This window comes from Eulemur rufifrons, chromosome 21, assembly GCF_041146395.1.
Source record: "Eulemur rufifrons isolate Redbay chromosome 21, OSU_ERuf_1, whole genome shotgun sequence".
In the NCBI taxonomy this organism is placed as follows: Eukaryota; Metazoa; Chordata; class Mammalia; order Primates; family Lemuridae; genus Eulemur; species Eulemur rufifrons.
The window spans coordinates 24766421-24791126 of NC_091003.1; the positions used below are offsets into that span (position 1 = coordinate 24766421).

General features: G+C 53.2%; 1 protein-coding gene across 2 annotated transcripts; it reads left to right on the forward strand.

The window, feature by feature from the left end:
• Positions 1-954: 954 nt before the first annotated feature.
• On the forward strand, positions 955-23445 carry SLC2A11 (solute carrier family 2 member 11). Of its 2 annotated transcripts, none has more exons than XM_069496711.1 (12): positions 955-1068; positions 4027-4125; positions 8764-8924; positions 14243-14367; positions 16001-16130; positions 16677-16825; positions 20891-21078; positions 21183-21293; positions 21655-21756; positions 21825-21900; positions 22155-22282; positions 22493-23445. In XM_069496711.1, the coding sequence occupies exons 1-12, from the start codon at positions 1048-1050 to the stop codon at positions 22691-22693; spliced, it is 1491 nt and encodes a 496-aa protein (XP_069352812.1). In that variant the 5' UTR covers positions 955-1047; the 3' UTR covers positions 22694-23445. The 2 variants fall into 2 exon arrangements, with proteins under 2 accessions (XP_069352812.1, XP_069352811.1); XM_069496710.1 differs by lacking the exon at positions 955-1068 and adding an exon at positions 1919-2216.
• Positions 23446-24706: the final 1261 nt, after the last annotated feature.

A 24706-nucleotide genomic window follows, 5' to 3' on the forward strand; every position in this document is an offset into this window, starting at 1 on the left:
GACTACAGGCATGCGCCACCATGCCCGGCTAATTTTTTTTTTCTATATATATTTTTAGCTGTCCATATAATTTCTTTCTATTTTTAGTAGAGGTGGGGTCTCGCTCTTGCTCAGGCTGGTCTCGAACTCCTGAGCTCAAACGATCCGCCCACCTCGGCCTCCCAGAGTGCTAGGATTACAGGCGTGAGCCACCGCGCCCGGCCTAGAATGTTTAAAGTTAGCTTTTTGCATTAGGTTTGTGTGCACCTGGAATGATTTTTGTGTATGGGGTGAGATATAGATCCACTTTCATTCTTCCCCATCATCAGTTATCCTAGCCACTATTTAGTAGATATCATTTTCCACTGGGTTTTTTAAGAGGGAAAAAGCAATGGGTGTTTTGGAAAAAAAAAAATCTAAATGAAATATTAGCAGTTGAAACCAACATGTATTAATAGCAACAATAACAATACTATGACAAAGTTGTGTTTACCCCAAGAATTCAAGGATGGTTTAAGATTCCAAAGTCTATTGATGTAATTCATCTCACTAACAGATTAAAGGAGAACACCCGATACCATCATATTAACAGATGCCGGAAAAGCATGCAATAAAATACCCACTGGTGGTAACTGCTAATGTATTATTCGTTGTGCTACTCCTTGAAATGCACGGTGTTTTAGAAATTAAAGTTCAGAGCAGCAAAAGTCAAACAAAAACCAAGCATGAGCAACAGAGACACCGCAGTACCTATTCTGGCGTCACAGTTTTTGCTCAGATGACTTCCTAAGGTCACTTCCAGCTCTATGTTTCTGTGACCACAAATAGCATCTTTGGCAAGTCTGGTTTCAGTTGACCTTTGTCCAACTCCTGGATTCCAGGCAGGGTCCAAGAAGCCCTGAGGAATAAAAGGTAAATCCGGTCCAGTGAACTATGGTTCCTCACCTCCCAGCGCGCCCAGACCACAGGCGGGACCGGCCTCTCCCGCGAGGAATCCTGGGGCGGCAACCCGAGACCGGTTCCCCTCTCTGCATTCGGCCAAGGCACTCGCTCTGCCCGGACGGACAGATGAGAGCGCTCCAGAGACTGGTGGGTCGGCCTTTGGGTCCCTCCTAATTCTGCCCCTCCTCTGGGGGAAGGATGGTGACGCCTGATCCGAGGAGTGTGTGTGGCGGGGTGGGGGTGGGGGTGGTGTTAGCGGGGTGTGGCTGGCGGGGGGGTGTTGTCTGTGCAGAATCCCGGGCTCAGCCCTCCGAGAGCGCCCGGGGTAGGGGCTCCAGGTGGAGGAAAAGGAGGCCGGGCAGAGGGGGAGGCACGGGCGGAGGTCCGGCAGCGAGCCAGACGGAGATCCGCAGAGATTGGGTCCAGAGGCGACAGAGAGGCAGGAAGACCCGGGAGCACGGCGAACAGCGTTGCCGGCTGGGACCTGGAATGCAGGGGCTTGGCCGTGATGACCTTGGACCGGAGCTCCCTCCTGGTCTGCAGAGATGAGCCCCGGCTGAGTAGGCAGTGAGCGGCTTTTCAGACTCAGAGCTGCGGCAAGGGCGCGATGCAGGATGAGGAGGAGCCGCCCTGACGGCCTCCGACCCAAGTGAACCCCTCGTAGCGGCGGCCCGCCCCCTTAACAACCTGTGGGCCTGCGCATGCACCTCAGGCGCCCTCCACCGGCAGTCTAGCGGCTCTGAGCGCCACTGCGCCTGCGCTTGAGTCGGGTCGGCTCGCCCTGGCCGCGGGTAAGCGCGGAGCGTGCCCTGGTAGTCAGACCTCCCTCAACAGCACTGCGCTTGCGTGCCTGCTCCTGCGTCGACAGAGCTGGGCGCGTCAAGCGCTCGCTGTGCATGCGCCGGCTACTCGTAGCCCCCTCGGACTCTTCGCCCCGCCCTTCTCTCCGTGCGCATGCGCCCCGCCGGTCGTTGGCCGCGCGCCGCTGGCCGTCGCGGTTTCGGTGCGAGAGACGCACCTCGCAGGCTCCTCTTCCTCCGAATGCTCGATGCCCTCCCGCGGTCGGAAAGGTCTGCGTTCCGAAGCCGTACCTGGCCGGGGGTGTCAGATGAGGGTCACAGACCCTTGTGAACTGCCAGGCGCAGCCGCCCGGGAGCCTTAAGAGAAGCGTCAGACGGACGAAGTGCCGTGCTCTTGCGTGCGGGGGCTGGACCCAGACCGGCAGGGGCCGCGCTCACCCGGACATCCCAGCCTCGCATCGCCCAGAGATGCCTGCGTCGTCCTGGCGTTCTGCGGTCAGACATGCTCGCTCAAGCGCTGCAGTCCTGCTCGCCCGCCCCCTCCTGTGACTGTTTCCCACCCTCGCCTCTCTGCTCCTCCGTGCTCCCTCTGGGCTGTGACCTGGCGCCCTGCCCCACCACCCTACTTAAGATAGCATCACCCTGTTCAGACACTACCTGTCCCCCGTCCCTGCTTTAAGTCTCTGGAGCACCAGCTGACATACTCTGTATTTTGCTTATCTTCCCCCACTGGAAGGAAATCTCCGTGAGGTCACAGATTTTGTCTTTTGTTCACTGCTGTATCCTCAGGACCTAGAACAGTGGGGTTATTGACCATAGTGGGGAGGCAGTAGATACTTGCTAACTGCATCAATAATCGCCATCATAGCTAATGTTTGGTGCTTGCCATGGCCAGACACGGTACTAGGCAATCTCCATGCTCTGGAATCAAACAATTTCCTATGGCCTTGGAGACCTGCCAGCATCCCCTGCCACACGGGCTCAGTTGTCATCAAGCACTGTGTCTCACTGCTTCCTTCAGGTCTGCTGTTTTAGGGGGGCTATTCTCATGCAGCCCCCTTGGAGCTGCAATTGGCCCCAGTGGGACCAGACTCTGGGGTTCTCGCCCAGTTTCCTCCTATGATTTCCAGCTTAGGAGAAAGTGACAGGCCCTATAGGAACTATGGGCAGCCAGGGCCCCTGTCGCTGCCATGTCTTGAGGCCTGTGGCAAGGTTGTCAGCAGGACCCTGCTCTCCAGAGCCACTTCCTCTGCTCCCCCACCCCCAAGCACAGTGTCTCACCCAATGGTGAATGCACAGCTGTCTCCTCCCCAGCTGTACCTGCCCCCAGCACACCTCCTGGCCGGGACAGACACTGACTGATGGGTGAATAAACAGTCCACAGGTTCTGGAAATTCCTCAGGAAACTTTTAGCCAAACGTCCTTCTCTCATGAAGCTTGTATTTAAGTGCTCAAAAATAACAACAAATCTGACTTGCAGTACTTTAAATCTGCAGGACAATTTGCCAGTATGATTTTTGGGGACAAGATCAATGATTTGATTTTTGTAAAGTCAACTACTTTGTGAATGTGTAGGAGACTATCTGAGGGAAGCACTTCATTGTTGTGCCTTTGGGGTAGTGGAGAACTTGTGATATCTATTGAATTTTCAAAAAATGTCATTTTGTAATTAAAAATCATAAAAGGAAAATTATAATTTTGGGAATCCCTAAAATAACACCAACTAAATGGATGAGGCCTCAGGATACCGAGCCCTCACGGCTGGGTGCCTTGAGGAATTCTCCCTCCACTCTAAGGGTGTTGCATTAGGATGAAAAACTGTCCTTTATGGTACCAAGTGTGTGTGGCTCCCATATGCCCAGCCTGGCGGCAGGCATCATTATCTCCAGGGCCAGGTGAGGAGGTGACTTAGAGAAGACAAGAGAGTGGGGCAGAGCTGGGACCAGGCACCTCCACCACCTACACCGCCTCTCTGCTGCTCTCTGTGCCCCCAAGTCCCTGCACCTGTAGGTCCACGTGGCTTCTTCTCTTAGCCTCATTACGGAACTGCTCCCCGTCTCAGGAAACTGCTGGTGAGGGCTAGGTGGGGTGAGGGTGGAGTGGGGGCCTGGACTCAAGCAGAAGACTTGGGTTCCTCTGCTGCCTGCCAGCCATGTGACCCAGGTAACTCCCCTCTGTGCCTCAGTTTCCTCCTCTGCAAAGTGAGGCTATCACAGCCTGGTTCAAATAAATTGCAAAGCTGTGCTGGGCAGGTGTGGCCCAAGGAGGTTGTAATTGGTCACTGTGTCCTCTTCTCTCTCCTCAGGTTCAGGGCAGGGTCCTGCTCTTGACCATCTGTGCAGCTGGCATTGGAGGGACTTTTCAGTTTGGCTACAACCTCTCGATCATCAATGCCCCTACCTTGGTATGTACCCTCCATGCCCTCTGTTACTGTCTGAGTGGGTGCGGGGTAGAGGCTGACAGCTGCTTGCTGTGGGAGCTTCCATCCACTTGGTGGCGCTCTCTCCCATGAGTTCCTCTCCACTGGGCCGTCCCACAGGCTCCCACAGGTTCAAACTGAGCTCTGCATCCTCCCCCAAACCTGCGTGTCTTCCTGAGTCCCTAATCTCAGCAGATGACTTCGCCTTCCTCCTAGCGATGAGGGGTCGGCCTTGACTGTATTCCTCCCCTCTCAGCACCAAGTCCTTCCTGACTACCCCTAGAATCCATCCACTTCTCCCAGGTCTCTGCCACAGCCCAGCTCTGGTCCAGCCTCCTCACTGGCCTCCCTGCCTTCAGCCACTCCCATTCCTAATTCCTTCAAGTTCGTCAAGCCACTCCCTTGCCCAGAAACATACTGTGGCTCCCCAGTGCCTACAGGAATAAGGACAGGCTCAATCACCTGAAGTTCAAGGTCTCCTGGAATCAGAACCTCACCCCTGTCTCCCACCTCCCCCCAACCTGATACCGAAGCAAGTTAAATGTAGTTCCCCAAATGTCCATGACACAGCCTGTCCTCGAAGCCTCCTTCCATTCCGCGGCACGTGCAGAAGCCCACCCCAGATACCACCTCCTTCCTGAAGCCTTCCTCCCTCCCCAGCTCTGGGCGCAGCCTGTTCTCACTCAGGTTGCGTGTTGGCTGTTTGTGCCCATTTCATCTCTCCTGCCCGTTTGCTCTCAGCGTCTGGTCGTGAAGCTGGGAGTGACGTGATGGGCTTTACACAGAGTGGGGGAGAGGCGCAGGGAGCAGTCTCTGGGACAGAACTGTGGCTCCCCTGCCCCTGCCTGGCCTTGTTCTCATACCCAGAGGGCAAAGAGCAGCTTCTTGCCAGCTGGGAACTCCTCCCCAACCAAAAGCCTTCCCAGTTAGTTTTATCAGAAAGTTCTGGGAAGAGTCTGATTGGCTGGTTTGGATCACATGCCCACTCCTAGACGAGTCATGTGGTCGGGAGGGCACAGTACTCAGATTGGCCAGGCCTGGGTCAGGTGATCACCTTTAGAGGGGCACAAGGGGCTACAGCTGACAATGGGAGAGAACTCCCCCCAAAGGAATGTGTGTCAGCCGGAGATGGGGCATATTCTGGGCAGAAACAGCCCAGTGTCCCTTAAAGAAAGGATGAAATGAGAGAGTTTACAGAGGGAGCGCTGACCTGGCCGCGTTGGTTTGTTTATTTATTCGTTCCTCAGGCATTTGAGCACCTCCTTCAGCGCAGATACAGACCAGAGAGCGTTCTGTCCGTGCAGGGCACTCTCAGGCTCTCCCTCCTGTGGGCTGTCACCAAGCCCGCCAAGGAGACTCTCCGGGGCCCAGAGGCTCCCCCTATCTCACTGAATGGTGTTTAAAAATGTTCTTCTAACTGTTAAAAAAATTATTCAATGACACTTGTCAAAGCACAGTAAGGAAGACTTTATTCAAAGGAGACCGTGGCAATAGATGCAGGACCACGGCCAAGGGGTCCTGCAATGGGGGGGAGAGATTGAACTCAACTCGAGTACATCATGGACAAGTGGGCATTTGTAGCCACCGAGCAGGGTGGGGTCAGTGGAAGGAAAATCACTAAGAAGAAACATCAGGGTTGGGGAGACTCTGGCTAAACTGTCCTCACAGGACTCTTGCTGAAGGCAGGCCGGGTGACCCAATGTCATGGGGGATGGTGGAGGAGGAGGCCTGGTGGCTCTCACCTGTTATGCCAGTGACGCTGGGGGCCGCTGAGGCGGGAGGATTGCTTGAGGCCAGGAGTTTGAAACCCGCTGGGGTAACATAATAAGACACTGTCTCTATAAAAAAAAATTAATTAAAAAAAAGATTTAAAGGGGGATCAGATACAGAATGAGTAGAGTTTGGTCAAGGAGAGAATCTTTATTTTATCAATGGTCTCAATGGTCATTCTCTTTTTTTGAGACAAGAGTATTGCTCTGTTGCCCAGGCTGGTGCAATCAGCTCACTGCAGCCTCTGGGGCTCAAGAGATCCTCCTGTCTCAGCCTCCTGAGTCTCTGGGATTACAGGAGTGAGCTCCCATACCCCACGATGGTCACTCTTGAGGGGCTCCAGCCAAAGTCAGAGGAGGCTGGCCCTGGTCCCAGCTCTCCTGGACAGTTCCTGCCCGCAGAGGCAGCTGGCAGAGCCCAGGCTGACAGCCGTTACTCTGAGCTGGCTGGGGCGGGGAGAGCCGACCCAACACCTGAACCCACGTTCTGTCGGGAGGCCTACGACTGACATTTCATCTGTAACCAAGAGAAGGGTGTCCAGGTCTTCCCCAGGCACAGGCTTTGCTAACCATGTGGCTGATGTTCAGTCACCTGAGGTTGTACCTTTTGGTGTAGGGGTCTCGGGAGTCTGGACTAGCTGGGTGCGAGCCCTGACCTGTGGCTGAGGCTGTGGGCAAGTCCTTTCACTTCTCGGGGCCGGATTCCAAGTATTATCAATGAGAAAAGTGATGTGTATCTAACAGAGCCCTTTGGGGGCTTGTCACAGTCGGGGTCTCAAGGAAACACTGGCACACTCCAGTTAAGTCCAGTAGGTTTAGGTACCACAAAGGGCAATTCACGGAGGATTCAGTGGGGCGCAGAGAGCACGCCAGCAAGGGACAGTGCAGGAATGCAGATTCTGCAGCAGCCCTGCTGTGACAGCCCCACCGGCTTCAGAGGCCTCTGCTCAGGAGGAAGCCAGTACGCTGAGACAGCAGGGTCATGGCAGAGAAAGAGTTAATACTGCGGGCCCCATGCGAGGAAATGGGAGGAAGTTCTCACATCTGTCTTTCTGAGAATTTGGGATAAAGGGTTTTTTTTTCTTTTTTTTTTTTTTGAGACAGAGTCTCACTCTGTTGCCCAGGCTATAGTGAGTGCCGTGGCGTCAGCCTAGCTCACAGCAACCTCAAACTCCTGAGCTCAAGCGATCCTCCTGTTTCAGCCTCCCGAGTAGCTGGGACTACAGGCATGCACCACCATGCCCGGCTAATTTTTTCTATATATATATTTTAGCTGTCCATATAATTTCTTTCTATTTTTAGTAGAGATGGGGTCTCGCTCTTGCTCAGGCTGCGATAAAGGGTTTTTAAAGACAGTTTGGCAGGCAAAGGGTTCGGCAGTGGGTCCACCGATTGGCTGGGTTCAAGGCAGAGCCGTAGAGCTGTAGAAATGTCTTCTTGTGCCTGGTCCGTTCCCTGGTAGGGGCCACTGCGCTAGGTGGGTCAGGCAGTCCACTGAAGTGCAGGGCCTGGAAGGGATCTCAGAAGGTAGTGTTAGGTTTCACAAGGGTGATAGTATCCACGGGAATAATTAAGAAAGTTAAGAATCTTGATGACCATCAGCTGTGTGACTCCTGAGTCGCAATGATAGGAAAGCAAGCCAGGGGACAGTGGCTGGTTATATATATTTTTAACTATGCCTGTACCTTTGCAGAGTTCAGGCCCCTACCACAGTTCCCACTTTGTGGCCTTTCATTAATTTTATAAAGGGTGGTTTCACTACCCCAAAGGGGCAAGTGGAAGGAAAGAACCATGTGACACAGGTGTCCTGGAGAGGAGGGTCGCAGCCAGCCTGAGGGGCCCTCACAGGGAGGAAGTGGGGAGCAAACACTCCGCCCTCCCTCTCCTCTGATGTCCTGCTGGTCTTCACCCTTGGTCGGGTCCAGCAGGAAGCCGGTCAGCCAGGGAGCCCCCTGGTGTGGGCTGTAGAGGTGGCTTCCTGGGGCAAAAGCAGGGTAGGAAGGGGTGACAGATTCTGAGAGTGCGGTATAATAAAAAATGTGTCAGACCTCTGCGCTAAGGCACAGAGCTCCTAAAGCCCTTGGAATTTCCTGATGGAGCATCTCTTGTTATTCATAATGGGCCCCTTTTGGTCAGACCTGAGTTTATGCTAATGAGGTACCTAGGGTGGGCCACTAGATAACTTTAGGGTGGAGCTGGTCACCAGAAGGACCAAATGATTAGAGGGTCAGAACCTTTGACCCCACCTGCTGACCTCTGGGAAGGGGACGATGGCCGAAGCTGTATAATAACTCTTAAATAGCTCGATCTGATGAGCTTCTGGGTTTGTGAACACACGGAGGCTCTGGGAAGGTAGTGCTCCCGGGAGGGTGGTGCTCCTGGAGAGGGCGTGGAAGCTCTGAGCGCCAGCGCCCACCAAGACCTTACCCTTTGCATTTCTCCCATCTGGCTGTTCTGAGTTGTGTCCTTCATAATAAACTAGAACATGTAAGTAAAATGCCTTCCTGAATTCCATGAGCCATTCTAGCAAATTATTGAACTCAAGGAGAGGGTCGTAGCAACCCCCAAGTTATGGCTGGTAGTTGGAACTACAGGAGGCCCGGACTTGGAATTGGCATCTGAAGCGGGGGCTTGTGGGTACTCAGTCTTGCAGGACTGAGCCCTTTGACTTGTGGCATTTGATGCCAACTCCAGGTGGGCAGTGTCAGAATTAGATTAAATTGAGCTCAGGAAACATGGTGCCTGTTCCTGGTGCCTGCTCTGCAGAGGCCTGGAGCCCTGTGGGGAGAAGGCCTGTCTTGTCTCGCACCCCCTGCCCCATCCCCAGGAGGCTGACTGGCATCTCTGTCCACAGCACATTCAGGAATTCACCAACGAGACATGGCGGGCACGTACTGGCAGGCCGCTGCCCGACCACCAGGTTCTGCTTGTGTGGTCCCTCATCGTGGCTCTCTACCCCTTGGGGGGCCTCTTTGGAGCTTTGCTTGCAGGACCTTTGGCCATCACATTGGGAAGGTAAGTGCATCCTGTGTACCCCTGAATGCCCTTAATGGAGGGCAGCCCAGGCTGCAGGCTGAGGAACGTGGGGGAAGGAAGAGGCCCGCAGGCTTCAGGCACAGTCAGCTCCTCACCGCCTCTTACTCTGTGTGAGGTTTCACTTGAAGGTCGTATTTCCAAGGAGATTTGAGAGGGAAAAGAGACTGTGCTACGAGGGAGGGAGGACTCCTGGTTTCTATGAATTCCAGGTCTGCCACCAAGTGTCACTTGACCTTAAACGAGTATTTTGTCCCTGGGCCTTGCCTGCCTCCTAAGTGTCTGATGTGGTTCTTGGGTTGCAAACAACAAAAACTGATTGTGGCTAATGTCATCAAAAATTATAATAACTGGAAGGATATCGGGGCAGCTCATAGAATGAAAGGAAGTGCTTAAAATGCAGGCCTTGCAAAGGGCGGAAACCAAGGCGGTGCTGAGGGTCTTGACAGCCAGAGCTTTGGACCATCCTTCCAGGGAAGATACCCTCAGCACACTCAGCTCCAGCCACGCTCTTTCTCCAACATCGTCCTTCAAGGTTGTCCTAGTGCGTTTTGTGTTGCTATAAAGGAATACCTGGGACTGGGTACTGTATAAAGAAAAAAAGTTTATTGGCTCATGATTCCGATAGTTGGAAAGTTCGAGATTGGGCAGCTGCATCTGAGGGCCTCGGGCTGCTTCCACTCATGGCAGTAGGTGAAGGGAAGCTGGCGTGTGCAGAGATCACATGGTGACAGAGGACACGAGTCGGGGGAGGAGGTGCCAGGCTCTCTCGGGAACTAATTGAGTGAGACTTACCCCTGAGGAGGACATTCATCTATTACGAGGGATCTGCCCCGGTGACCCAAACACCTCCCAGTACCCAACTCTGGGGATCAAATTTCAACATGGAGTTTGGAGGGGACAAACCTCCAAACCAAAGCAAATACCCAGAATTTAGGATGACAAGTTTTTATTGGTCTACCTTGGGTCACATGACTAAACCTGTGACGTGGGAGAGAGACCATGCCGGGCAGAAAAACAAATGGCTACCACAGTCCGCCCATTTGCTCACCAGCAGCACGTGTAGACACCTTCTGTATGGTCAGCTCCATAAGTGCCATCTCATACACACCAAGTAGGGTCGCTCAGGGCACTGTCTTGCCGCCACCACCAGGGGCAGTGTGATGCAGGGCTCCTTCCTGAGCGCAGGGTCTCATGTGATCACTGTTGCTCTGCCAGCCCGCAGTTAGCCTCTCTTGATATTCTGCACTTAATAGGCAGCTCACCTGCCATCATGACACCCTGTAGGGGGAGGAAAGAAGGAAAAAAGTAATTAAGGAAAAGGAAAATAGTAGGTGAGTTTATTTTGAAGCATATGATACAGAAAGCCTGGAAATATAAGTAAAGGTTTTAGCCCTATTTTTGCAACTGGCCACAAGGCTGTTGCTTATTACATGACTTCGATTCCCCAGTTTCCCGCTCTTGTCTTGGGCCAGCATTTCAACTAGTTGAGGCTCTTTTCCCATCATGGTGATCCAATCTTCATTCTTGAGTGGCTTGGTGGTGCTGGTGGTGTGGGGTCTTCAGTGGTTGTTACAGTCTCTGATCATCTGTTTCTGGATGGTGGCCCCGGGGTGCAGTAATGGGTCCCCTGGGAACCAGCCCTTCTTTCGCTGACCTCACTTCCTGGGTTGGGTGCAAGATTGCATGGGCATGAGGTTTGTGTATCGTATGTCTGTTAGGATGTCTTCAAAGGCAAAGAGCAAAACCCAGGACTCAGTTGGCTAAAACAATGGGAGATCCTTTAATTCCCACAACAGAGAGCCTGCAGGGGGGTGACATCAGGGCTCCATCAATACTCCAGATCTGCCCCTCTGGGATTCCCTTAGCTGAACCCTCCTTGTGGGTCATCTTTGTCCTCAGAGCTGGAATTGGAAAGCTACAGCAGTGCCACACCCAGATGGGACAACACTCAGCACAAGGGCAGTTTCTTCCTGGCCAATACTTCATATCAGAAAGGAAAAAAAAAAAAAAAAAAAAAAAACTTTCAAAGACGTTGTCATGTCTCATTGCCAGCGCTGAGTCAGTAGCCACCTTAGTCCGTTTCTGTTGCCACAACAAAACAACTGAAGTTGAGTAATTTATAAAAAACAGAAATTTCTGTTCTCACAGTTCTGGAGGCTGGGAAGTCCAAGACCAAGGCACCAACAGATTTGGTATAAGGTGACGGCTGCTCTTTCTACTCCCGAGATGGTACCTGGTCCCTGTGTCCTCACATAGCTGGAAGAGCAAATGATGCGTCCTCACGTGGCGGAGAGCGAAAGGGCTAAAGGCAAAAAGGGCCTTGCTGGCTCCCTCCAGCCCTTTCATGGGGCACGAATCCCAGCAGCGAGGGTGGGGCGCTCGTGGCCTCATCACGTCCTAGAGGCCCCATCTCTTAATACTGTTGCTTTGGGGACTAAGTTTCACCATGAATCTTGGAGGGGACACAAACATCCCAACCATAGCACCACTGTAGAGAACAGGACCACCAAGCCTGGGTTCACAGCTGAAACACGTGGAGTAGGGGCACAGTCCCAAACAAAAGTGGGGCTCCTCCTGCACGTAAGAAGGGGACAGTCACTGTTGCCTGAATACGTATTGGTTGCGGGCGCAGCTGGCATGAGCAGGAAGTGGAGGGATGGAAAATGTGAACTCAGGACCTACGCCTGTTCTACTTACGTCAGATGAATGTCTAGTCCCCGGTGCGGGACCCACTGTGGTTCTTCTTCCACTCAGTAGCTGACTGGAGCCCTGAAATTTGTTGCCACTCCTGGGTGCTCAGGGCTGGTAGTATAGGGTAGCGGGTTGTTAGCTTGGTGGCAGGAAGCCCGTGTCGTGGAGCCCATGTGTGTTTTATGTCCTTGCTGCCCTACCTGTGTATGAGCCAGTTAAGCAAGTGCTGGGCTGGTCACGAAGGGGGTTGCAGCCGTCCACAGAGAGGCCACCCACCCGTCTGCTTATGAAAGGCCCCGGTGAGCGGAAACACGTGAACGTGTATTTCTCGGGCTCTGGGCTAAGGCTAAGAATTCCATCCACTTCCCCTTTCCCTACGCTCCTGGAAACCAGTCTTCAAATGCTGCTTTGTCTAAGACTTTGTCCAACCAAACCCTTTGAAAAAGGGGTAAAATTCCACACTCAGAATCCTTCTGTAGGAAGGGTTTCACCTCCTTCAGTATGTTTAGAGCCAAGCTGATGTGAGAAGGTATCCACCCGAAACTTTGGGGCCCACGTGGGGCAAGTTCGGCATGTACCACTGCTATTCGGTGGGGGGGTGCTACCGGGCACGCTCAGCCTTAGCAGACGAGCGTCATAGCACCCAGTTAACGACGGGTACACGGCTACCTGGTGTCCAGCAGTTTGTGCCCCACTAGGGCCTAGTGACAAGGCCAGAAGCCATTGTCATTAAGAAGTAATTTGCTCTAGTGCTCTGGGAGGCCGAGGCAGGAGGATTGCTTGAGGTCAGGAGTTCGAGACCAGCCTGTGCAAGAGCGAGACCCTCGTCTCCACTAAAAATAGAAAGAAATTAGCCAAACAACTAAAAATAGAAAAAATTAGCCGGGCATGGTGACACATGCCTGTAGTCCCAGCGACTCGGGAGGCTGAGGCAGAAGGATCACTTGAGCCCAGGAGTTTGAGGTTGCTGTGAGCTAGGCTGACGCCAAGGCACTCTAGCCCAGGCAACAGAGCGAGACTCTGTCTGCAAAAAAAAAAAAAAAAAGTAATTTGCTGAAATAGAGAAGCTTCACTCAAAAACCTTAGGCTTTGCATTGTGATTCTTCTTTTAAGGTATATTAACTGCCACGGACACTTTGAGCACCACAGGACTCCTAGGGCTGAAGGGTTGAGTGGCAGAGCTCTCTGAACTTGGCCTGGACCCACTAGAGAAGGCCCCTCTTGCTTAGCGCCACTCAAACTGTCAGGTTTTCAAGTCACCCGACAAACGTGTCAGATCGTGACACCCGATGTGGCACATACTGCCTCCAGAATGGAAGGAGGCTCCCTGCGATTTGTCCCTCCTCCTCAGAGGAAGGCAACTAAGGTGCAGCAATTGGTCAGGCACTTTGGAGGAACCGCGCGGACATACTGAGTCCGCTCGACCTCAAGGACTGCATCCATGTGGCAGCTTTGATCTTCCACTCTGTCCTACTCGTACGTGTGCCCCACTGAGACGTCTAGTGCACTTGCTGCTTCCTCTTCTCCGGGCCCTTCCGGTAGGAGCTCATCCAAGCAGTGGGCCAGCGGGACGCCCTGGCGGATGCCCAGGTCCGCGTGGAATGGACGGCGGCCCACGGCGGAGAGCGGCTCCACACGCAGGGCCGGGCGGTGAAGGGGTGTTACTGCCCCTGCCAGGTGAAAGCTTAGTGTTTCTGTCATTGGCTGCGTATTGAAATGGAGCAAAATGCATTTACCAGATCAGAATACTTATTAATTATTGGTCATGGAATTTACTAATCCCATTGAGGAGATCCATATATTATTGCAGTTATAATTATTGGTGACAGTTGGAGTTACCACCAGATGAAGTTTGTTGTACTCCACTGTCACTTTTCGTTCCGTAGACACAGGGCCCCCGAGCTTTGGCTCATGCCCTGTCCCGGGCGTGCTGCTGACTCTGAGCAGGACACTGGCCTCTTGCGGTCCTCACTTTCCCAGCCAGCGCCGTGAGCTGTCCTGGGGGATCTGTGTGGCAGCACGTCTGAGCGCAACAGCAGGAGCCAAAGCTAGGGCTTCACCATGGTGGGACAGGTGACATTTCCAACGTCCTGTCCTTGGTTTGGTGTCTGTCCCATTGACAAGGCATCCAGCCACCCTGGAGGTTCTGACAAGTGACTCTGTAATGCATGGAGGACAATGTGAGGGAACCGTATTTGACTTTCCGTGAATTTCTTCCTTCCCTGTAAAAGTCTCTGTTCTTCCTCCCTAGGGTTTTACTGAGTCTGAAAAATCATATATGTTAGTCTCATCGTTTTACAAAGCTTGGGGAGAACAGTGCTTACTCTGAAGGGGAAAAGCCATAAAACATAAATTCCGTTATTTCAAGCCGTGGTGCAGCAGACAGGAGAGTAATTCGGGGGTGCGTTGTGGGCGAGGAGAGCGGTGGTCACGGCGTACCCCAGGGAGCCTGGGCAAGTGGCGGCCATTTCCATCCTGGTGACGCGTGTGATGACACACACGTCGGTGTGTCTGATCAGGGCTGGATGGAGTTGCAAAGAGGGGTCCCCAGGGATCGTCCCTCCGGACTGAACTGGAGCCTCTCTTGTCGTGTCCCCCTCCCCCAGGAAGAAGTCCCTTTTGGTGAATAACATCTTTGTGGTGGCCGCAGCGATCCTGTTTGGCTTCAGCCGCAAAGCCGGCTCCTTCGAGATGCTCATGCTGGGACGGCTGCTCACGGGCGTCAGTGCAGGTGTGGCTGGGGCATCTCGGCCTGCGTCTCTACTCCTACCCCTCCATTAACCCCCTTTATTTCTTTCCTTCCTTCATCTATGTCCGTTATTCATTGATTTATTTCCTATTTATACCCACCTTTTTTTTTTTTTGCAAAATGATGAAATATGGTTTATCTTAAAAGGCTCATACAACTAGGCATTTAAAGTAGATATAGAAAAATGGAAAAGTCACACAGGGGTGGGAGAACAAACATCTCCACACTTACACTGACAGAGGTCCCAGGTTTGAGCAACACTCTAAGCCATGAGTTTCCTGGCAGCCAAGGTATAAAGGGATATAGGATGAGTTCTCTAATCTTCCCTACAGAAACAGAGTAGCCTGTTAGGGACGCCTCAGTTTCTGAGGCTTATCACTTAAGGGAGTGGAATTTTGAGGACATCTACCTGGGCTTTTGGGGGCTCCAATCGACAAGTCACCTCTTGACCTTGAGCTGTTTATACAGCCAGGTGTTGCTGGTCATATTAGTTATCTATACCTGTGAAGCAAAGTACCCCAAAATTTAGTGGCTTAAAACAACCAACACTTACCATCTCCCAGCGTCTGTGGGTCAGGAACCGGGGAAGCCCTAGCTGAGTGCCCCTGGCGTGGGGGTCTCTCCTGAGGCTGGGCTCCAGCTGTCGGCCAGGCCGCAGTCATCTGAAGGTGTGGCTGGGGCTGGAGGATCCATGTCCCCGACGGCTCCCTCCTGCCATTGGCAGAAGGTCTCAGCTGCTCACCCTGTGGGTCCCTCTGTAGGGCTGCCTGAGGGTTCTGGCGACCTGGCAGCTGGCTTCCTCCAGAGTGAGTGATCTGACAGGGAAAGACAGAGCCAGAGCCAGAGACGAGACAGTGAGAGCAAGGGGGGAGTTCTAATTCCAGGACTCCTACGCCATCAGTTTTGCCACATTCTGTTCATGAAAAGTGAGTCACTAAGAACAGCCCACACTCCAGGGAAAGGGGCCAGGTCGGACTCTGCCTTCATGCTCGAGTGCCCAGCAAAGAAGGAGCTCCCTCTCGAAATGTCCATGGGAGAACAGGGCACCTCGGGGACTCCTCGGCAGGCGACGCAGCTGCCCCCCTCCCAGGTGCCTCTGCCCACCGGGTAGGAAGAGGGCAGAGCCTTGAAGGGAGGAGTTTCGGGGTCCCGGGTCAGGGAGGGGGGTGCAGCCACAGTCCCTTCAGCATTCACAGGTGCATGGTGCCCCGAGACTGTGGCGTCCTGGCCTTTGCCGTTTGTCACCATCTGGGGAGGGCAGGGGGGCGCTCTGCAGCCGTTTCCCCACTGGCTGTGCAGGTGCCAGGGGCTTCCGGGGCAGCCGGGGTGAGGTGAGAACCTACAGCAGTGGTGAGTGGCACCACTGGTGTGAGCGCCGGCACAGCTGGGGGGCATCCAGGCTGCGGTCCTGCCCTCTGCCGCCCACCCCCACGGCGCCCCCCAGAGCCCTTCACACTCAGGTCCCAGGGACACGACCCAGGAAGATTCCGTGGGTGTGGGATGGAACGTGACCAGGATGGACGCTGATCTGAGAAAGACATCTCTCTCAGAAGTCTGAGGCCTGGGGTGGGGTCCCGCCTGGTGGCTGACGTGACCCTGCTGTGCACGTGTCCAGGTGTGAGCATGAGTGTCCAGCCCATGTACCTGGGGGAGAGTGCCCCCAAGGAGCTCCGAGGAGCCGTGGCCATGACCTCAGCCGTCTTCACAGCTCTGGGGATTGTGACAGGACAGGTGGTTGGACTGAGGTGAGCGCCCCTCCCCGACATGCCCTAGGTGGTTTCGGAGATGCCTGTGAAAACCTTTCTGCCCTGCCACCAACTGGGTTAAGGCATGGCTTCTTCGCATGAAGGCACCACGTCCCTGCCCACATCCCTCCGGCCGATACGCAAAGCAGGTATCGGGCAACACGCTCCATTGTGAGTCGCCTTTTTCCGTGCTCTCCAGGTTGGGGAGCAAAGGCCAAGTCTTTACAGAGGAAAAGGCAAAGATTTGAGATTTTAAAGGGGGAGTGTGTCCTGGTCACCCCAGAAGAAAGAGGAGAGGGCAGAGCCTAGACCTCTGGGCAGAGGGGTTGCTAGGGATGAGATTGGACGGTGGCCCTGCCCTCTCTTGGTCCCTACCTGGGTGGGAGGGGTCATGATGTCCAGGCCCAGAGCTGGATAGGAAGAGGCACAGGGCGGTGCAGACCCTCTGCAGGCTGGTAGGCAGGGGGCCGGGGAGAGAGGGCGGGGGAGAGGCAGGCAGGGCTCTGGCAAGGAGCATCAGACCTGGCCTCTCCTCTGCCTCTCCAGGGAGCTCCTGGGTGGCCCTCAGTCCTGGCCCCTGCTGCTGGCCAGCTGCCTGGTGCCCGGGGCAGTCCAGCTCGCCTTCCTGCCTCTGTTCCCTGAGAGCCCACGCTACCTCCTCATTGACCGTGGGGACACCGAGGCCTGCCGGGCAGGTGAGTCCCCGCCCTTAAGTCCCCCACACCACGCTTGACCAAGGGGTGCATCTTACCAGAGTATGTGGGCCCCCATTTCTTGGGTTCTATTTGTCAGGGAAAAGCTTTCCATCTTTTTTTGCCTTGATTTCATGATCTAGCCATACATCCCTTCAAAACTCTTTATCAAGGAACTGTGCTTACATGCCAGGCAGGGGAATGGATCACACCCAGCCTGTTTAGGCGTTTTGCAGGGTGGTGCAGAGAGAGAGAGAGGGCCACACACACACACACACACACATGCACGGATGGTGAAACACCTGTTCAAGACCCCACCTGCTCAATGCCACCTGGGTGATGATGGTCTTGTCAGTTAACTATGGCTACAGGAAAGAAGCCCAGTGACCCAGTGAACAATTGCAAAACCTCTGGCTTAAAACAACAATCGTTTACTGCAGCTTTTACTCCTTTACTCGCAGGTTTGGCTGCACAGCTTGCTCATCTCAGCTGGGCTGGCACATGGCGCTGGGGGACAGCGGGGGCTTGGCCAGTCTCCACTGGTCTGTTCCAGAGCAGTGCCACTCTGTGTCTCTCCTCTCAGTCTTGGTACCAAGGAGCCAGCCTAGGAATGTTCTTGTTATGGTGATGCCAGAGGCTCAGGAAAGCAAATCCAGCTGTCTAAGCACTTTCCCAACCTTTGGTCGCCTCCTGCCATTAGCATTCCATCGGGAGTCACGCTGCTGAGTCCAAGGTCAAGGGATGGGGAAACCGAGGGCTGGGGGCATGGACTGAGGGAGGGGTGAAGACCAGGGCCCATGAATGTGCTCTTCTCAGTTTGCCTTCAGGGCCACAATTAGTGTTTATGTCTTTCCCTGTGCAAAATATGTTCAATCCCAGCCCAGGCCCCCCGGCATCTCATTCAGTCATGGCATCAGGCTCGAAGCCCCGGATTTTAAGATCACATCAAGTCTGTATGTGCCTTTTCTTGATCCAGAGCCCTAGGATCTTTATATATTTTTTATTTATATTTTTATTTTTTATTGAAAAAAATGGAGGTTCCACTGAGATATGAACTTGGATAGTTGTGGGAGTTAGCTACTCTCCCAGCAAAACAGGTCCCAAGGCAGGATTGTCACAAGGGATTTGGAAATAATAGGAAATAAAGGAAGAAATAATATAGACGGAGAAATGATTGAGACGGAGACAAAGTGCAGTTTAAATGATGGGGGAGGTAGGGGTCCTCTCCAGCATTCCCGTGAGCTGTGAGGCCACGAGTGAAGTCCTGCATCAGTATTTATTGTTACAGCAAATAGTTGTCTTTTGTTAGAGAATTATGTGTACAGTTCATTTTTTGAGGTTTCCAGGGGAACCTTACCTAATTCTGTCTACAAGAATAGACGGTTACACAATTTTTCTAAGATAAGCATGTTAAGCTCTAAGTTAGAAACAGACCAACCTGAGCATGCAAACTAAAGATAAAATGTATAAAATGAGAACACTGAGACTGTGTACTACTCTAATCAGCTTCTTCTAAACACAGAGACATGTAGTCAGGAGTGAAGTAGGAACAGCCCTGAAGTCTAGGATAGTTCCAGCTGCACGTTACCTGCTGGGCAGGTATTTTAATCAGCTTCTCCGCCAAGGACCCAAACCGAGCATCTGCCTTGCAAAAAAGCTCAAGGCGATGGCCGGCAGCAAAGAAGAAACGTTGCTTTGCAAACGTCCTCTGGCAATGTCCCCCTTGTTGGAAGCAGCTTCTATTTTGTGAACTAACATGTCCACAAATTCCTTCAAGGCAAAGCCCTGCAAAACTCCTGAAATCTTTTCACGTCTCCTAGCCCATTTCCCAACAGGATCGCTGGATTCAGAGTCCAAAGTGCTAACCAGAGCCCGAGGATCTAAACAGACAAGTCTTCCCCTCCCGCATGCAGCATACAGTGGTGAAAAGTGAGACAAGGCCACCAGAATTCATACTCATTGCAAAACGAGGAGGCGAGGAAGGCACAGAGCAGTCACTGATCCTTTAAATCCTAAAGTGCCCCTGGGGGAATACTGCCATGTCCCCCGCCTTGGGGGTGGGGTATGTACCTTGATCAAGCTGTGGCTCTGCCCTCCGGAGGGGCTTCCCAGGCCGTGGGTCTCTGTGGTTCTTGCTTCTGCCCTGTGAGATGGCTTCCCTCTTCTGTCACCTTTCTTGATACCTTCTGAAACGGGCATTGCAAGGTGTGCTGCTGTTGGTGGTTGAGCCAATTTCTCAGCCTGCTTCCTGCCTGTAGCAAGTTGAGGCACAGAAGTCTTTATATTTCAAACCCTTCTAGCCTCTTTTTGTCCCAAACTGGCAGAGCTTTTGCCAATACAACTTTCTCAAAAACGATGTGAGTTTTCTATGTATTCGATCTGTTTATGTGCCAATGAGCCACACCCACAATTCTTTCTAAGACAGGCTCCTCTCCCAAGACCTACTCACTGGTACTTAAGCCAGTACAGCCTTACACCCCCTTTTCCAGCTATGAGCGTTTATGAGGCTCTGCTTTAAGCCACACCCTTGATTTGACCTTTATTCTGAGTCTGCGGCTTCCTGGCCGTGCTGTGGATTTGATCTTTGCTCTCAGCCTGTAATGTAACTTGAGACTCCTTTGCTAGCTGGAGAGGTTAGAGATGAGAAAAATTTTTTTTGTTTTTAACCCAGAAATTTCTGGAATATGTTAAATTTAATTAAATTTTGTTCCCTCTGAATTCCACTTGCAAACTGGCCGGTTCTTTTTTGAGCTCATGACTCACAGTAAGCTTAGAATACTCAGCTAAAAGCAACCAGTTCATGCTTTCAACATTTCGAGATTTCTTTGCTTAGGTCCATAAGTTTTTTTTTTTTTTTTTTTTCTGAGACAGAGTCTCACTCTGTTGCCTGGGCTAGAGTGCCGTGGCGTCAGCCTAGCTCACAGCAACCTCAAACTCCTGGGCTCACACGATCCTCCTGCCTCAGCCTCCCAAGTAGCTGGGACTACAGGCATGTGCCACCATGCCCAGCTAATTTTTTCTATTTTTAATAGAGATGGGGTCTTGCTCTTGCTCAGGCTGGTCTTGAACTGCTGACCTCAAGTGATCCTCACACCTCGGCCTTCCAGAGTGCTAGGATTACAGGCAGGAGCCACCATGCCCGGCCCATAAGTTTATTAAGTCTATTTTCTTTCTCCCGTGCTACTGCACTACACAACATGGGTTTTCATCTTTCCAGCCTCCTCAGTGTCCTCTGCCCAGTCTTAGAACCAAAATCATATTTCACAGGTCCTTGTTACGGTGGCATCTACTCCTGGTGCCAATGTATTGATCAGTTTTCTATTGTTAATGGACACAATCCTGACATCTCAGGGTTTAGCTGAGATGCCATTGTTTAGCTTCAGCCTGTGAGTTCTCTGGGGTTGGCTGATCTGGGACGGGGTTGGCTGATCTGGGACGGGGTTGGCTGGTCTGGGACGGGGCTGGCTGGGGGGCTCTGCTGATCTTGGTTACTCCTGTGGCTGCAGGTCAGCTGGGCACTGGCTGATCTAGGGTGGTCCCAGTGGGAGTGGCTCGGCTGGGCCCCCTTGATTCCTGGAGTCTCTTGTCATCCTCCCGGGACCAGTGGGCTAGCCTGGCACGTTCTTATGATGACGACAGAGGAGCGGGTAGAAGTGAGCAGGGTCTCTTAAGGCTTAGGCTGGAACACAGCACATCCTCATCCTTTTGGCCAAAGCAAGCCTCATGGCCGAGCCCCGAGCCAGGGGTGGGGGTGTAGACAGGCCTTGCAAAAAATCACATGGGAAAGAGCGTGGATGCAGGGAGGGCGAAGAATCGGGGATGATAATGGCAATGTGTCTGATGTGTCCCCAGAATCCAGTTACTCTCTAAGGCTTTTCTCACTCGTGGTGCTCTCGACCCTCCCAGCAGCTCTGGAAATGACAGGGCCGGGAAGATCGTCCCCACCTGATGAGAGAGAGACAGGGAGACACACACAGAGACAGAGAGAGGGGAGTTGTGGGGTGGGGGCTCACTATGGGGGGACCAAAGAAGCGCTGGGGGAGCTCAGCACCCTCCTTTCCCGCTCAGCGCTGCAGCGGCTGCGGGGCGCAGGGGACGTGGCTGAGGAGCTGGAGGAGCTGGAGCGGGAGGGCGCCGCCTGCCAGGGCTGCCACGCCCAGCGCCCGTGGGAGCTGTTCCAGCATCGGGCCCTGCGGAGGCAGGTGACAAGCCTGGTGGTGCTGGGCAGTGCCATGGAGCTCTGTGGGAATGACACGGTGAGGCCCTGGGCCTGGGGGAGGATGCGTGCCGCCCGCCTCTGGGAGCCATGGGGGGACGAGGGAGCCAAGGCCCCCGTGCCACCCTGCCCGCCCTGTCCCAGGTGTACGCCTACGCCTCCTCCCTGTTCTGGGAGGCGGGAGTGCCGGGGGAGAAGGTGCAGTACGCCATCATCGGGACCGGGGGCTGCGAGCTGCTGTCCGCCATCGTCAGCGTGAGTCTCCCCAGCCCTCTGGCAGGGACCCCAGGTGCTGGCGCTCTGAGGACCACAGTCCTCTGCGTGAAGCCATTCACTCCCGCTTACGTTAAAACGCTGTGAGTTAGCGAGCATCTATTGAGCACCTACTGTGTACTACTAGGCACTCACAGCACCATTTTGAGATGAGGAAACTGAATGAACTTGACTGATCAATTGACCAAGGTCCTCTAGGAAATTATTAATAAAGTCGTAGTCTCTGAAGCAATAAACTGCTCCCCACCCCACCCTCGGTCCCTCATGAGGCCCCTCCCCGTTGCCTGCCCCCAGGCCTGGGGCCTGCGACCTGGTGCGGGGGTCACTGCTCCTGTCTTTGCAGTGTGTGGTCATCGAGAAGCTGGGCCGGCGGCTGCTGCTGATGGGCGGCTACTGCCTGATGGCCGGCTGGGCCTGCGTCTTCACGGCCGCCCTGTGCCTGCAGGTAGCTGGGGCGAGGGCGGGGTGGCCGGGCGGGCTGATCTGCACCTCACCCTGCCCCGTCTGCCGCAGAGCTCCCTCCCCGGGATGCCCTACCTGGCCATGGCCTGCGTCTTCGCCTTCATCCTCAGCTTCGGCATCGGCCCTGGTGAGTGGGCCCGAGGGGCCCTGGGCTTCCCTCACCCTCGCTGCAGGAACGACGGGGGCCTGGGTCCGCAGTGGGGGGTGTGAATGCGATGTCACCTGCAGGCCCCCGAGGCTTCTGGGAGGGAATGGCCAGAGACCACCAAGGGGCCCCGGCAGGCTGGGCCTGGTTGCCCACTCTCACTTCTGGGCCTCAGTGGGGGAGAGGCGGGCAGGGAGCCCTGGCTGGCAGCCCCCTGTCCCTCCCCCTCCTTGCAGCCGGCGTGACGGGGATCCTGGCCACAGAGCTGTTTGACCAGACGGCCCGGCCTGCTGCCTACATGATCTGTGGGGTGCTCATGTGGACCATGCTCTTCCTGGTCGGCCTGGGGTTCCCCTTCATCATGGTAGGCCTGCCCTACCCCTGGGGGGCCCTGTCTTTGTTTTCTGTCCCTGTCATCCTGAGAACCCCAGTGGGAGGCCTCCCTGCAGGGAGGCTGAGACTGAGGGGGGTTCTTCCGTGAGCAAAGGGGGCAAGTCCCTCCTGATGACCTGTCCCAGGCCCTTTGGGGGCTCATGGAGCAACACCACGTCTTTGGGTCTCCTTTAACCCGCAGGAGGGCTTGTCCCACTTCCTCTATGTCCCTTTCCTCGGCGTGTGTGTCTGTGGCGCCATCTACACTGGCTTCTTCCTCCCTGAGACCAAAGGCAAGTCCTTCCTGGAGATCTCCGAAGAATTACACAGACTCAACTTCCCCTGGCGGGCCCAGGGCCCCGCGTGGAGAGGCCCGGAGGTCACCGAGTCCACAGAGCTCTAGCTCCGAAGGGCTGGCGGGGGCCACGGCCAGCTGCGGCGCAGGGCTGGGCCTCCACTGGGTCCTTTGTTTCACAAGTGTTTATCGAGCACTCGTCACGCGCAGACGTGGTGCCAGCTGCTTAGCAGTCACTGGGGACAGTGCTGTTCCGGTCTGGGGGCAACTGACTGACAGGAAACAATTAAAAACATAATAACAAACTCGGGACGTGCAGTGGAAGGAAGCGCAGGTTGTGGTGGGAATTCGCACCCTGCGTGCGGCCGCCTGACCTAGTCTGGGAGGGGAGTGATCAGAAAAGAATTTTCTGAGGAATTGACTTTTTTCAATCAACTTTATTGAGATGTAATTTACATACAACCAAAGACAACCATTTTAGGTATTCACTTGATGAGATTTGACAGATGTATGCACCCGTCAAACACTGCCTCTGTCAAGACGGGACATTCACGTCACCCCAAAAGCACCCTCACGCCCTCGCTGTCAGCGACTCCCCACCCCTCGTCTCAGGCAGCCACTGACCCACTTTCTGTCACTGCTGGTCAGATGCACCTTTCTGCAGAACTTGATGTCCGTGTGCATTTGGGTCTAGCTTTGCTCCAGGTAGAGTTTTTCAGCTTCACGCTCGTTGATTGCTGCTCAGGTTCATGTGGATTCCTTTGCACTGCTGAGCCGTCGGGCCTCTGTGGTCAGACCATGATGTGTTTGTCCGTTTTCCTTTTGGTGGACACTGGGTTGTGATTCTTGGCCATCATGAATAAAACCACTATGAACATTTCTACACAAATCGTTGTATAGACCTTCATTTCTTTTGTGTCTTAGTCCCTTGGGATACTATAAAAAAAAGTGGCAAAGACTGAGTGGGGGTGGCTTATAAACAACAGAAATTTATTTCTTACAGTTCCTGAGGCTGGGAAGTCCAAGATCAAGGTGCTGGCAGATTCAGTCTGCCGAGGGCCTGCTTCCTGGTTCATAGACGGCTGTTTTGTCACTACGTCCTCACGTGGTGGAAGGGATGAGAGAGCTCTGTGGGGTCTCTTTTATTAAGGCACTAATCCCATTCTTGAAGGCTCTGCCCTCAAGACCTAATCACTTCCCAAAGGCCCTATCTCCAAATACCGTCATGTTGGGGATTAGATTTCAACATATGAATTTGGGGGAAACATATGAATTTGATCTATAGCATTGGGGGTAAATGAATTGCTGGGCTTAATAATAAATGTATATTTAACGGTATAAGAAACTGTTTTCCAAAGTGATTATACTATTTCACTTTCCCACTAACAATGTATGAGAGTTTCAGATACTCCAAATCCTCACCAACACTTGGTATTGTCAGTCTTTTCAATGTAGCCATGCCAGTGTGTGTGCAGTGGTATCTCCTTCGTGACTAATAATGTTGAGCATCTTTTCATGTGCTTAGGTATGGCCATTGGTATGTTTTCTTTTGTGAAAAATCTTCAAATCTTTTGTCCACTATTTTTTATTGGGTTGTTTGTCATTATTATTATTATTATTTTGAGACAGGGTCTTGCTCTGTTGCCTGGGCTAGAGTGCAGTGGTGTCAGCCTAGCTCACAGCAACCTCAAACTCCTGGGCTCAAGCCATCCTCCTGCCTCAGCCTCCTGAGTAGCTGGGACTACAGGTGTGCACCACCACGCCTGGCTAAGTTTTTTTAATTATTATTATTTTTTGTACAGTTGGGGTCTCACTTGTTGCTCAGGCTGGTTTCAAACTCCTGGGTTCAAATGATCCTCCCACCTCGGCCTCCCAAAGTGCTAGGATTACAGGCGTGAGCCACCATGGCCAACCTCTCTTATTATTTTTGAATTATAGGAATTCTTTATACATTCTGGATGCCAGTACTTTGTCAGATATATGCATTGCAAATATTTTCTTGCCTTTTTTATTTTCTTAATATTATCTTTCTAAGAGCAGCATTACTTTGATAAAGCCCACTTTATCAATTTTATTTGTGATTCATGCTTTTTGTGTCCCAAGACATTTTTGCCTATCCTA